This window comes from Portunus trituberculatus, chromosome 33, assembly GCF_017591435.1.
Source record: "Portunus trituberculatus isolate SZX2019 chromosome 33, ASM1759143v1, whole genome shotgun sequence".
Taxonomy (NCBI): Eukaryota; Metazoa; Arthropoda; class Malacostraca; order Decapoda; family Portunidae; genus Portunus; species Portunus trituberculatus.
In genome coordinates this window covers 7125715-7141874 of record NC_059287.1, presented here as the reverse complement: position 1 = coordinate 7141874, position 16160 = coordinate 7125715, and the positions used below count along the sequence as shown (strand labels likewise).

The 16160-nt window shown below is 36.9% G+C and overlaps 1 protein-coding gene across 4 annotated transcripts in view; it reads left to right on the top strand.

Moving 5' to 3' along the window:
* The window catches only part of LOC123512178 (calcium/calmodulin-dependent protein kinase type 1), a 131356-nt gene that overhangs the window by 97357 nt on the left and 17839 nt on the right, over window positions 1-16160 (top strand). For all 4 annotated transcript variants that reach the window (XM_045268410.1, XM_045268409.1, XM_045268408.1 and 1 more), the window contains exons 4-5: window positions 15066-15204; window positions 15702-15825. In XM_045268410.1, the coding sequence (XP_045124345.1) occupies window positions 15066-15204; window positions 15702-15825 (263 nt within the window). The remainder of the gene's footprint in view (window positions 1-15065; window positions 15205-15701; window positions 15826-16160) is intronic.

The window sequence follows — 16160 nt, the reverse complement described above, 5'->3', positions numbered from 1 at the left end:
AAGGCTGCACGTCTACTTTAAGAATACGCGGAGTGGAAACAGAGGAACAGAGGCAAGTGTGTGGCCTTTTCATTACATCGATTGGCTAATTCTTGTCTCTTGCTCGTTGTGGAAGTTAGGTCCACTATGAACGTTTGATATTATGGCCTGTGTAAATTTGCTCTAATTAGAGCCTGTTTCAAAGTTATGCAAAGTTGTCAAAACTGCAAATGTTACTAATGTTTTGCTTAATTTTACCGATACCAGCTTAACTGTCAGTTATGGGAATAACTCAAAAGCTTATTATAGTCCTAAGCCAACATGGCGTGTCATATGACTTAAATAACCACCTGTATAACCAACTGGGATACCTTTGTTCAGCTGTGAAAGCACATTGTGGGACGGTAATGATGATAACGGTAGTAATCAAACCCGGCCGGCGCACATAGATAGTGAAATGTGACTAGCAAAGACCGTAGAGTTTATCAACACCAGCGTGACTGCACTCCAGCTAGCACTCCCATCTTGCTGCTACCTGAACCACGTACTGATTTCCACGATTGCTGTTGATTCTAAAGGATTAATGATATAGAGTTGAGTCACGTCACATCACGTGCTGTGTTGTTCCAGATATTGTACTGAATTTAGTTGTATTAGATTCTATATTATATTACAGTTTAGTTGTATTAGGGGTTATAAAAGGAGCCTGAGGTTGTTTCTTTTGTTAGGAAGTGAGTAATAAGAAAGAAGAATTCATGGAGAGGAAAGAATTGGTAAATGAAGAGTGTGGCTTTTGTTAGATACTAATGAAAAGGGTTTATTGTATTAATTGTGCATAGTTCATGCCTAAACAAGATGGCAGACAATAAATGTAGATTATGATTTTGGCATCATTAATTTCAGATCTTTAACTTCACCCAAATATCTATTGCCATAAACACACCATTAAAAATAGAAAAATAAAATGAACATGTTTACCATATACTCTATCAGCACTGCACCATCACAGCCATCAATAGCAATGATCAAAACCACAATACACGTTTTTTATGAACACACTACTTGATTTTCCATCTTGACTACCACCACCATCACAACCCTAACAATGCTCAAATCACCAAACACTTTTAAAAACACAAGTGATTTTCCACCACCATCACCACCTCCACCACCATCCTCCAACACTGCCTTCGCCGCTGTCGCCTGGAGAGCCAATCGATTGTCAAGTGCTGGACTTTCCTAATCTTTCACCTGTCTCTCCAGCCTGCCATTACCTTCCTGACAATTTTCCAGCCTTCTCTTCCCTTGCACAGACCTCCTGGTACACTCCTGAACCTTCTATGGACCCAGCAACCATCCATACTATTCTATCTACCTTACACACTGCCACATAACTATACTACTCTATCCAAATCCTTATATTATACACTCTAAAACTTCTTATTACACACCTGAAAATTCTTACTTGCCCTCTTTAAACCAGTAGTATGAATCCACTATTAACTTGTATATTGATGACTTGTATAACATTGAAATACCAAATATTATGCTGTTTATTTCCTAACCAACACTTTTGCCAACTCAAAACTGTCCACTTTCAGACCCCATATTTCTTGTTATGTAATGACTACTTAAAAATTCCATGTTGCCCATTCCAAAATTGTATTGTGTGAGTATATTTTCCCTCCAGACATTGCACTGTCGTTTCAGATCTTCAGTATACCCCATTCCAAACTATTTGTCTTTATCCCAAAAACTACATTGTCTATTACAAGAGCCCAATATTACCTATATCATTTACTAATAAACTGTTAAACTATATCATCCACCCAAAATATTTATTACGCATTTCAAAAATTTGGTATTGTCCCCACAAAATATTTCATCGCTGAACTCAATCTAAAATTTTACCTATTTTATATTAATCACTCAAAAATTATCGTGCTCACTTAAAGAATATCACATTACCCAACCAAAACTACATTCCTGCCTTTGCCTTGCCAAACACATATTCTCCGCTGAAACACACCACATTCTCCACTCAAAACAACACAATGCACAAAAATAAAAATTCATTGCCTACTCATACCCATCACATTGCCCACTCAAAACACTAGATTGCCTCTTCAAACACACCACACTCTCTACTTAAAACACCATTACCAAACCCATTATACTCTCAAAACAACACAATACCCAATCCAAAAATTTCTTGTCCACCCCAAAAACACCACTTTATCCACTCAGAAACTGTATCTCAACTTTCAAGCAATATTACCCGTTCAAAACATCATATAATTACATTTAAAGCTACATTTCTCACTCAGCACTTAAAAACATCATGTTGGAAACTCAGAGACACCATATTAATCATTACAAAGAGACATTGCCCAATAAAACACACCACTTTTCTGTCTAAAAAAAAAAAAAAAATAGATAAATAAATAAATGAAAATAGAGTAAATATATAAAAAATGCTACTCACTAAAAAGAAAAAAAAAATATGCTCATTCAAAAACACAATATTGTTCTTTTTAAACACAATATTATCCACTTTAAGATTACAGGGGTCACTCAGAAAACACTACTCACTCACAAAAACATTACACTGCCCACTCAAAAACAAGAAAAAAACAAATTTACCCTCTCTAAATCTATATCGCCCATTAAAAACTCTTTTCTCTTCACAACTTAAGTCTTCTTTCATAATTTGTACACTCTTCACATTAAGGCCCCTACCCACACCTGTTCTGTCCCTCAATGCCCTCCCTTGCTCCCCCTCACAACTTAACAACTTTTCCCATTAGCCTCACCTCCCCATCTCATTAACCACGCTCACCATTATTACGACCCCCTCCATTACTCATGTCTTGCTCCATAGCACTTTGTTGTTCCTGTATTGTGTAATATTTTCCCATGACTGTCTCGGTGTTATTCTCTCTCTCTCTCTCTCTCTCTCTCTCTCTCTCTCTCTCTCTCTCTCTCTCTCTCTCTCTCTCTCTCTCTTCTTCTCTCTCTAGTGTTTATTTTCACTAGTACACTAGTACACTAGTATTTCCACTATAACTACTACTACTACTACTACTACTACTACTACTACTACTACTATTTCTGTTATACTCTGTTCAGTATTACTAGAGGCACAAGCCCCAAGGTGTGGCTGAGGGTTTGGCATTGTTTCATTGACTTAATAAACACTACTCTCTCTCTCTCTCTCTCTCTCTCTCTCTCTCTCTCTCTCTCTCTCTCTCTCTCTCTCTCTCTCCTTTTTAGTGAAAACTACATGAATATGTTATTTGTATTACACATACAGTTTAAGATTGGCCATCTGAATATTTACAATATTGAAAATAACCCATGATGACAGCAATGCAAAGCATGCTTGACCTGTCTTCAGTGACCTGCCCTGTTGCCTTGGCTTAAGCCACAGGCTTTGCTTATTGGGGTTTATGGTTCCACTGGGCATTAATGTTGGCTAAGCTGCTCTCTTTCCCATGTCTCAGGTGAGGGTTTGGATGTTTGCACTCCAGGTGTTCCTAAGCACCTCAAGATGACTAATATCATTCACTCACCCAGGAAATAACAAGCCTGTATATTCTTCTCACTTTGTGACTTCTTCTCATGGAGCACTTTTATATTCAATTAATAAGACATTTTAGTGAAGAGGGTGAAGGATGTTTTCCATTTACTCAAAACAAATTCCTGTATAGGTAAAAAACATAATGAATCAAAGTAAAATTAATGCTTTTCAGTAAACATGACCAGTCAGTAACAGACCAGAGTGCTGATCCCTTGATGTGCTCCATCCAGGAAGGGCTTATGCCTCTAGTGATTGTGAACAGAATTTATTACTACTACTGCTGCTATTATTACCATTACTACCACCACCACCACCACTACCATCACATTTTTTTATGTAAGAGAGGAAAGCTGGCCAAGAGAAACATAAAATGAAAGAAAAAGACCTTCTTAGTTGCCATTCCCATTGCAGGTGTAAAAGAGTTAGTCATAGATAAGGGATAAATGTCTTGAAAACTCCCACTTAAATTAAGTTAAGTTATAGTAAGTTGGAAATTCAGAAGCAGGTAGGAGAGTTCCAGTGTTTACCAGAAAAGCTATGAATGATTGAGAGTATTGTTAACTCTTGCATTAGAAAGATGAACAGAATAGGGGTGAGAGGAAGAAGAAAGCCTTGTGTAGTGAGGTTGCAGTAGGAAGGAAGGCATGCAGTTAGCAAGATTACAAGAGCAGGTATCATGAAAATGGTGATAGAATATAGTAAGAAATGCAACATTCTGGCATTGAGAAGGAGGCTGAAGACAGTCAGACAGAAGAGAGGAGTTGATAAGATGATTTTTTATTTTACCAAATCTAATAAAACTGTGTGAGAGGAATCTCCCATACTTGCAAAGAGTATTCCATACATGAGCAAATGAGACCCTTGTACAGAGTTACCAGTTGGGGGTGGGTGAGAAAACTAACAGAGACACCTCAGAATGCTTAACTTCATAGATGTTTTACCAGGGGTTGAGATGTTAAGTATCCAGTCTAGATTATAAGTAAAGGACAAACTGATGATATTCAGTGTAGAAACAGGACAGTTGAATGTCATTGAAGAAGAAAGGATAGTTGTCTGGAAGGTTGTGCCTAGTTGATATATGGAGGGATTGAGTTTTTGAAGCATTGAATACTACTAAGTTTTCTCTACTTCAATCAGAAATTTTAGAGAGATCATAAGTCAGGCATTCTGTCCCTGCGGGATCTGTTAACTTACTGAAGGGTTAGTTGTCTCTGAAGAGATGTGGAAAAGTGTAGGGTGGTATCATCAGCATAGAAATGGATATGGTAAGAAGTTTGGTTTAGAAGATCATCAATGAATAATAGCAAGAGAGTGGATGACAGGACAGGACCTTAAGGAACACAACTGTTAATAGATTTAGGAGAAGAACAGTGGCTGTCTACCACAGTTGCAATACAATGGTCAGAAATTAAATTTGAGTTCCCTCAGACAGCTGTGTTTTGGTAAAGAAAAGAAGATGAGGTTTAGTAGAGGAAAGATGATATTCTACAGATTGAAATAATATCTAATACCACAAATGTTGCAGAAGTTAATGAAAAAAAAAAAAATTGAGAGGGGTGTCAAGACATTTATGATCCTTGGCTGCATGCCTCCTTGTTCCATTAAGATCTATGATCCAACATTGATTTTCCTGTCACATTATAATTTGGTTCAGCTTTCTTGTGTAATGAGGCAAGACTTGAATACAACCTCCTTCTAATCTTTTTTTCCTCCTTCTCCTTCCTTCACTTCTTTGTATATTGCATTATTCATTATTACTTTTATGTTTTATTTTCAGCACATGCTCTTCATCTTGCTTAGTATTCTGTTACTTTGCTTTTTACTGTTTTCTTTCATCACATCATGTCTTGTTTCTTATTAGTTTGCAGCTATTTTTATTGAACCCATTTTTCTTACTTTTTATTTTTATTTTCTTTACTGCATTCTTTTATTCTTTTACCACAAAGTTTGTAATTAATCACTTTAAAGAGTAGAAAAGCAATTTACTGCTCTAGCTGACCAATGTGAAGAGGGAAGACTTACTAAGGAGAAGGAAAGGTAGAATAAACATCTACTTTTCTTATAGTTACCAAGAGTAAATTGGCAGATCAAAGCTTCTCTCTCTCTCTCTCTCTCTCTCTCTCTCTCTCTCTCTCTCTCTCTCTCTCTCTCTCTCTCTCTCATCTTCATCAAAATTTGCATTACAATTTAAGATTTTCATCTCACCAAGGGGAAAAGTAGAGCAATTAATAGAAACAATTTTTTCATTGTATCCTTGGCAACTTTTAATGTGAATCTTGAAACATTTACCTAAAATTTACTACAACTGCCTAGAAATAAGAAATGACACTCAATAATAAAAATGCTAAGTAATGCAAAAGTCATGTGAACTGGAAATAGTAAAAGAAAAAGTTGGTTCATCTCAGTCACCAAAAGTAGATGGAAGGTTTATGGGAGACTTACTTCCTCCCAATACAGTAAGTCCTTGTTATACGGTACATTGCGTTCCTGAAAACCTTACCGCAAATCGAAATTACCGTACACCGAACCCATTATAACATGTATTAATAGGGGATGTGTTCCAGCACGTCGAAAGTCACCCCTACTGACATGAAAACACATGAATATATATATATATATATATATATATATATATATATATATATATATATATATATATATATATATATATATATATATATATATATATATATATATATATATATATATATATATATATATATATATATATATAATATGTAAAGTATTGCGCAAAACAAATAAACAGAAAAGGTTTTTATTTACCTTTCATTCGCCACGTATTCTATCAGATTATGTCCCTCCCGAGGCTAAGGGACATAATCCAAGAGCCAGGGGTCATTTATTTATTGGAAGTGACCAGGTGTTTGAGTGTTATTTCCTTATAGGGTATGGCTTGAAGTATCAGAAAAGCCAATCCTTAAGGTTAGCCAGTGGTGGACGAGGTCATGAGGTCAGGTCAAAGTTAAACTGCATGCCAAAATTTTACGTCTTAAAAATTTTATTCAAACTTATGTAACTCACTTATAAATAAAGCAACTGACCTGGGGTTTGTGGCAAATTAAAGGGTGATAATAGTTCTTTCTTTCATATTCAGTAAGTAAAATACCTAGAAACAATATTTAACTGCGAAAAAATAAAATGACAGTCGGAAATAGCAAAAAATTTTACATACATAATAATATAATTAACTGTAATTTCCTTAATTACACACTTATATAACTATAAATTTTACATGTTATAGAGAATTTAATGGGCTATACACTGAACTTTTAAAAAATACGATTGCTTGAGTTGTTTGAGCGTGAGAGTGAAAATAGTGAGCAGCAGTGTAGTGTGCGGTGGCAGCGTGTGACCTCCAGCCACCCGCATTTATCTGTGTTGACGTAGAAGTGAAGGCTAGTTACATTTTGGTAGTGAACAGATATTTGGATGGGAATTTTGGAAGATTATAATTTAGCGATTATAAAACACTTCTTAAAGTTGACCAAAGGGAGACAAGGTTACAGAAAAGTATTCGTGATTATTAAATTCTTACACATCCCTTAACAGACCTTTATTATACAGTATAAATCTATCTATCTATCTATGTATCTCTCTCTCTCTCTCTCTCTCTCTCTCTCTCTCTCTCTCTCTCTCTCTCTCTCTCTCTCTCTCTCTCTCTCTCTCTCTATATATATATATATATATATATATATATATATATCTGACACCTGTTCCTAGGAGCACCTCCCTCCCCCCAGGAGATAGCCACGACAGAAGAGTCTACATTTTCCCTTATCCACGTACACTTGTTAGCTGCTCTGCATATGTCACTGCTTTATTATACATCATTAATAACTATTTAGTCAATAAAAATAATTAATTCTTCCAACATTGTTACAGTGTGTGTATTCAACTCATTTATGTTCTATTCACTTATTATGCTCTAAGAGGTAAACAATGTCTGTGGTTCATTGATATTCACTAAGTTTATGTAAGATCATCCTCATCTGATGACAGGTTGTACTCTTGTAACTCATTTTCTTCGTCAGACTCTTCATCACCTAGAATATTTACTGCTTCACCAGCTTCAACGAATATTTTACTTGGACTTTGTTCACCTTCATACCACACAAATTCTATCTTGTGGTTATCAGTCCTCCACCCATTACCATCAAGAGAAAATTTAACTGGATCAGACTGGTGTGCATTCTTCCACACATGGGCTACATAGTTAGTTCTTTTAATTTTCTGTATCAACACATCCTTGCATGGTGGTAGGCAGCATGGGTCAGCTGACTTTATTTTTTTCAAAGGCTTGTCTGAGTCCCCTGGACCATAGAATTTCTTGAAGAGGTATGTTCTAGCTGCATTTACATCTCTTTCATTTTTGACACCATACATGGTACACACATACTCCTCCAGGATGGAGAGAACGTTTTGATCTACTACTTCTGATGATCCCAGTTGACTAAATGCTCGTCTGTATACCTTATTGTTCTCCATTAGTTTGAAGGGTTTAGTTTTTCCCTTACGAAGGAATGCAGCGGTGTAGTCACTGCCAGTAAAGGCATGGAAGGCAGGCAAAGCTGAGCATATTTCAGGGGTCAGTACGTCTCCTAGTTCTGTTATGTTTATGTTGCGTCTTGTATTCTTCGAGCACAAGCCTGTGTCCATCCAGAGTTTTGCTTTGAGGTGAAATGAATGGTAGAGTAACAGAATGAAGACATCTGTGTCACAGCTTCTTACAACAATAACTGGGTTTGAACTCTTTTCAGATATATAATTAACATGCAATATAACTCTCGTGTCGGCTTCCTCATGGGAACTCTGAAGGTCCACTACTTCAGTTCGCTCAACATGTCCATCTTTTGCTGTATAGAGATAGCAGCTTTCCTCCAGAGCAAAGTATACTGTGTGGTGTTCTAATGTTGGTGCATATTTGTCAGACATCCATTCATTCTTAAAGAATTTCAACAAACCATTCTTGAATGAGTTAGATAATAGTGCTGAATTAAAGTTGGAAGGTCTTCTTTGGGATGGTCCTGTAATTTGGTATGAACTCATACTGTAGTTCCCACGCTCGTCCCTCTCAAAGCTCTTGATTGAGGGTCCTTCTCTGTAAGTGTCAGAGACTATGTGTACATCTTGTGAAAATGAACATGCACGTTCAAGAACTACTTTAGCTATACCACCAAATGTTGGAGGTAGTTCAGGTAAAGTGCGTAAGAAGAACATAGTATCTATAATATAGGTGTTATTATCCAATAGCTCTTTGTTATTTGGTACCCTTTCCTCTAGTGCTCTCATCAAAGCTGACTTCTCTGTTTTGTTCATAGCTCCTGTTATATGACATAGAGAAAAGGGACAGGAGTCAGTGGATGTGAGAGGATTGACTTTAGGTCTAAATTTGCAGTTAGTCCAAGATAGAGTAATCTTCCAAAGAGATCACGAGTGCAGCGAACCTCCTTTATTGTCTTATCCTTTGCACTAACTTTTGTTTTCAATGCATCACTTGCAAAATTCTTGATTTTATTCTTCTTTATTGGTCTTTCAAAACGTGTAGGATCTTCTTGACATTCATTGATAAAATTTTGATACATTAAACCACCTCTCTCTTCAAGATTTGTTAAGTCTCTTTGTACCTCACTTGATGCAGCCCGACCAGTACTAAGACAGTAGAGCTTGTCTTGAAGGTTGTCCTGGAAAGGGTTCATGGTGTCCTCCAGGCATTTCATGAGCTTTTCCAAGTCAGAATTGTCACGCTTGATTCGATATGGCTTCAGTTCCTGTGTTATGTCATCTTTGGTGGTAATAGCAGCCATATCTAGAAGGCAGGCAACGACTGCTCCTCTCATGGACCGAGTTACAGTCCATCGCTTTCTGGCTCTCACACACTGGGTAAAGGCAGAAATACCTGTGTGACGGGATGCTGCATCTTTGTTAATTGTTTGCTCCAGCGTGAGATCAACAGCACAGCGAGAAAAGGACTTTGAAGTACGGCGAATAGAGAGTGCTCCACCTTCGAAGTTGGCACGGATTCCTTCATGTGTGCTGTCCATATTGATCATATTGAGTTGATATCTAGTGGTGTACCTGGCGTAATTGGGACGATGTGTAGCAAAAAATATTGGACATATTTTACTGAGAATGAAGATATATAGATCAACATCATTTGTTCTACAAGCACGGTCCAACAGCAAAAAGTAATGAACCAGGTCTACATAAATCATCCAGAACATGGCTGTTTTCCCATGATCACCTTTTCTTGTCTTCTCACAGTAAGCAGTATACTGTTCAAGTAATAAATTACAGACTTCATTCTCTAGAAGGCATGAAAGAGCTTCTTGTGATGGTGCCTTTGAGAACGCAGTTAATAATTCTCTGAATTCATCTGATACCGGGCCATATTCTTCTGTAAACCTCTGAAAATGTAGAATCTGGAGGGCTGACCCAAAAAACCATCTGCATAAATATCTACGATGTGGATATATATATATATATATATATAGTAAAGATTTCAGCCCTTACTCGTAATATCCACAAAAAAACACGTCGTAAGGGTTTCACTTGTGTTCAGTGGGAAACGTTGAGGTGGCCTCGCGGCGTGGTGGCACTACGGTACAGAGTTAACAAAACGAGCAGATACCGTGTCTGTGAATTTTTCTTACCGTAAATATAATCGAGGGTACTAATTACCAAGCACCGTAACTGAATGTACCGGATAACGAAGTACCGTATAAGGACTTACTGTACTGTGACCTTGTTTTGTGTGAGGAAGAGGCTGGGAAGTGATCAAAATATAAGAAATGAAATGGTTTGGTAATATATTAAGAAGAGAAGATAAGGTACTAGTTGAAAAAAAAAAAAAGAGAAAATCAGTTGAGAGAAGATGAAAAGAAAAATAGAGGGATGGAATTGTGATTAAACGGCAAAGATACGGCACTGTCCCCGAGAAACCGTCCCGCGCACTCGCCTCGATTCCCGGCTCCCCCTTCACAGCTCCTCCACCCAGCTGATTTGACGTAACACAAAATGAGAATTATATGGTATGTCATTTTGTTTTTGCACAGGGGTTCCTTGAGACATGTCATGTATTCTAAAGGTTACGTAAGAGTAAAAAAGGTTGAGAAACTGCCTTATTCTCTCTCTCTCTCTCTCTCTCTCTCTCTCTCTCTCTCTCTCTCTCTCTCTCTCTCTCTACCAATAGGGTAGCTTCATATATGTGACGTCAAATCAGCTGGGTGGAGGAGCTGCGAAATGGGAGCCGGAAATCGAGGCGAGCGCACGGGACGGTTTCTTGGGGACAGTGCCAAGGATAGGAGTCACAGAGGAAGATACAAGGGACAGAAATGACTGGAAGAAAATAATACATGTCGTGAACCACTCACTGAAGTAAAACAACCAAAAGAAAAAAAGGAGGCTTGGCAAAAGCTACAGAAACTTTAGGAAAATGTTCTTAATTTCTACTCTCTAAATTGTGGCTAAAAGAAAGAAAAAAAAAAAATCTGTTTTGTTTTCTCCTGTCATGTGTGTAGTTTTGTTTGATACAAGGAGGCTTGGCAAAGGCTACAAAAAAAAAAAAAAGGGTGGAATGCTCTTAATTGTTGTTCCTTAAACTGTGAATAGAGAAAAGATTCCAGTTGAGTTAGCTAGTTTTGTTTTCACCTTTAGTGTGTGCAGAAAATGTCTGGTATAAGAAGGCTTGGCAAAGGCTACATAAACTACAGGCAGAATTTTCAAAATTGCTGTTCCTTAAATTGTAAATAGAAAAAGGATTCCAGTTGAGTTAGGTAATACTTTTTGCTCCTGCATTGTGTGTAGCTGGTTTGTATGAGGAGGCTGGGCAAGAGTTACAGAAATAGGGACTGCTGCAAAAGGACAAAGAGTTCTAGTTAAGTTAGTCCATTTAGTTTGTGGTGTTTTGATTTCTCCAAAAGATAGTCATATAATAGAAAAGTGGAAATAAACAGTCAAGAAGAGATGTATATAGTTGATCCTTTGGAGTTAAGAAAAATGCTTACCTCCCTTAAATGGAGATAGGAAAAGGATCCAATTTATTCAACCAGCTTAGTTCAGTGGGTGTCTTGACATGCCTCTCTACTGTGATACCATAGAAAATTAGGGAGTCTCTCAGGCAAAGATTTGTACATGTAGAGTTGATAATTTACCATTCAAAATGAAATTGTGAATAGGAAAAGGGTTGAAGTTTACTCTTGTCATTTAGTTTGGCTTTATCATCCCGTGCTAAAGAAAATTATAGTTTAGTTATCCATTTTGTTAATTTTTTTTTCATTTGTATTTTAATGGTTTGTGAGTGAGTGCACTTTGTTGGTAAGAGGAAAGGTGGAAAGAAGAAGTATGTTTGTTGCTGTTATATTCATCTGTTGCCTTCCTCATACACTCTGAGAAAGGCAATAGGCTAAACATTACAGAAAAACTATACTACTTCTTCCTTGGTCTTGTCCTGCCACCACATTCCAATCACTTGCATTTAGTGAAAGTACATCTACTATCATAACTTAGATTATCCTCAAATGTGTTATTATTACTACCAACTTTTGTGATGATAAAATGACGTTATAATTTGTGAGTTTTGATAAGACTGGTTGAGTATGAAAAATGTAATGACTTGAACAATTACCTGAAATTTAGTATGAGGACCTCGCTTAGCTCTTTTTTTCTACCCCACTAGCGATTACAAGCTTATTTTCTTATCTCCCTCTGTCTCTCTCTTCCTCTATGTAAGTGTGCAGTGTGCCTCAGGGCAGTTTTTCCCATTCAATGCTGAGATTCTTGAGTGACTTTCATTGCGTCTGTGAGTCATGAAGCATGGAGAGATCTGCTTGTGTCTTGTCTTGGAAATAGTTTGACCATTATGTCTTGTCCTGGAAATGTTGACTGATATTTTTACTGACACATGCTACACACACACACCCACACCCACACCCACACAGAGGGATCCAACAAGTGTAATCTTACTTCCTTTATATCCTAATTAGATACACACATCTACAAACTTAAAGGTAAATGGAAAATGGCAACAGTACATTAGGTCTTCAACATTGAATAGCTACATTCTCTATCTGATTCATAGCTGCTACTTCTTTTATTGTTGCCCCTTGTATACTGAAGGAAATACTAATGTGAAGGCTCAGTATACTGAGAACAAGAAACAAACACTTGCAAGAACAAACGGACAAACATTTTGGCTCGGTGATGCGCTCGCTGACCTAAACCACATTCCAGTTAAACCACTCACTCTACTTCATGATAAAATAACCATTGTAATAAAATCTAGTCTCCCCCTTTGTAGTGTTAGATCTTACTATTGGTGTTGTGAAGACTTTTTATTGATATGTCCCAAGTGTTTTAGCATCACTCAAACTTCCCATTTACTTATACTTGCCATAGATTCTCTGTAGAGTATTCGTTCCATGTAGTGTTTTTGGATGAGATCCTGCACTTGTTCCTATGAGTGTTGGTTAAGTGAGGCCAGATCAGCAATGCCTCCACTCCACTTACCACCTCCTCAGTTCTTGTCTCTCTCTCTCAACACTGTTGGTGAAAGCTTGTTTTTTTTCCTAGATATTTCATGTGTTGAATAAAAATGGAGCTTTTTTTTTTTTTTTATTATTCAATTTTTCAACCATTAAGTGTTTGTCCTCCATGATTCACTCTCTACCTGCTCTCTAGAAGCATGCCGCAATGGTACTACATCACTAGTACTGTTGTTTCTATCACTACTAGCTCTAAGTAATGGGAGTCTGCCTTCCCTTGCTAGTTAACTTAAGTGCTACATTAGTATATTAGTTTTTGTCAAGGTTTACCTAACTCACCTGGATAAGGTAGGACTGTAGGCTCAATGTTGACATAAATTATCACTTTCTCTATAATATATACAATTGTTTTTCTTCATATATTTGATCATTGTTGAGTCATCATGGCAAACAAACTCCAAGTCTTGATTCTGATGCAAGTTTACTCATTGGTTTCATCTGCAGGTGAATAATTCTATTCCTTACTTTATACTTTTGTTTACATTTCAAACTTCCTGCAGCTTCCTGTTGACTTGACTCTTACTTGAACTAAGGCATAAACTGCATTTTTTATTGTAATCATATTGTATTCATCGCATTTAAATTTACTCAAATGAAATGCAACATTGTCTGATCCCTATTATGAATTTTTTGTGATCATATCTATTCATATCATTGAATTTACTTCATGGAAATGCAACAAAGAAGCAAATATTTTTTAAGATCATATTATATTAAAATCATTAAATTCTCTCTGGTGAATTACAACAGTCTCAGCCTCGCAATATAAGCATTTTTCATATTATGGACATTGCTGAGGGAGAAGCCTATGTTGTGAGGCCTTGTAGGTGTGTAGTGAAGGTGTATGCAGGTGTGGCATGGCAGGTGAGGGTGCTGTGGTGAGGAGTGGTGAGTCAAACAGTGTGTCTGACTCACGTGACTCTCTGAGGCCCGGCATGGGACGGAAGCCTCTCCTATTCATCATGACTCATCTTGATTCACTATTTTGACTGATCTTGATTTATCTAAATGTTTGCTACATTGATACTAGCACATTGATTATCATTATTATTGTTATTATTATTATTATTATTATTATTATTATTATTATTATTATTATTATTATTATTATTATTATTATTATTATTATTATTATTATTATTATTATTATTATTATTATTATTATTATTATTATTATTATTATTATTATTATTATTATTATTATTATTATTATTATCATCATCATCATCATCATCATCACTACTACTATTACCGTTACTACTACTATTACCACTTTTGTCTCTGCACTCTGTGACATCCATCTCTTTGACACTTTCTGCTTGTGTATGTTTTTTGCCAACATTTTTGAGAGATTTTTTTTACTTCTTTTATCAATAAACCACAGAATCTTGTATGTTAAGCAAGACAATACATGGAAACCTCCTACATACTGCAAATGGAAGGCCACACACACACACACACACACACACACACACACACACACACACACACACACACACACACACACACACACACACACACACACACACACACACACAGCAACGAGTGTGCATAGTTTTAAAGAAAAATTGGTTAAGTGTAGATATGGAGACGGGGCCACACGAGCATAAAGCCCAGGCCCTGTAAAACTACAACTAGGTAAATACAACTAGGTAAATACACAAACACACACACACACAAAGATAGATATGTACTAAGTAAATAGATAGATTGATATTTGATTAACCAAAAATATACAGAACACAACACGGCATAATTCCAACAAGTAGTATGATCCAACAAATTGGTCGTACACCATACACATGAAACATACACACACACACACATACATACAAAAAAAAAAAAAAGAGAGAAACGAACACACACACACACACACACACACACACACACACACACACATACACACATACACACACAGAGTCACTGCAGCATTCCCCTCTTCCCAGGGTGACGGGTGGCGAGCTGTTTGACCGCATTGTGGAAAAGGGATCCTATACTGAGAAGGATGCAGCGGACCTCATTCGGCAAGTCCTGGAGGCTGTGGACTACATGCATGAACAGGGTGTGGTGCATCGGGATCTAAAGGTAGGTGCTCTTGTCCTTATCATTCCTCTTTTTCTACTCAGGCACTGTTTTCCCTTACTTTCTGTAAATGTCCTCGCCTCCTTTGGCTGCTTTTTCTCCCAACACATTGTATTTTTCTGATATTATTGCATTCAGCTGCCTTATCTACATATCAGTTCCCTCATTACAACCAATTAAAATAATTAATTTTTACATTTACTTTGAATTTATAAAAGTAAAAATTTTATGTAAGAGTGACACTAGGCAGGGGCAACAAAAATAGAAAAAAGATGGCCTACTGAAGTGCTAGTACCAATAGAAATTCCAAAAGGATCATTAAAGATTGGAGAATAAGTGTTTTAAAACCTCCCTCTTAAAATAATTCAAACCATTGGAAGTAGGAAACACAAAAGAAGGCAGAGAGTTACTGAGTTTACTAGAAAAAAGGCCCTAAAGTTACCTAATGTGTACTCCTTGTCATTGTGCTCAGCCATCTCATCCTCATCTTTCTTCCACAGCCAGAGAACCTTCTCTACTTCAGCCAAGATGAAGATAGCAAGATAATGATCAGTGACTTTGGGCTGAGCAAGATGGAAGACTCAGGCATCATGGCAACAGCATGTGGCACGCCAGGCTATGTGGGTCAGTGGACAAATAGAGAACACTTCTAACTTGTGTTATGGAAATGACATGGTTTAGAGGTTTTGTGATGTGAGTTAAGAGTTATATAATGTGATGGAGTGGGAAGGTGAGGATATGTTGTGGTGTAACGAGAGAAGAGATAAAATAGAATGGTTAGCAGAGCTGACAGAAACAGATGACATGAACTGAATAAGAATAAATATTTGCATTTTTTTTGGTATGTGTGACAGAGCAAGATGAAATTAACCAGTTAGCAGAGTTGATAGAAATATATACATGACATATACAGATATATGTATCCTTCCTGGGTAAGATGGGATGGAAACATTGGAGGA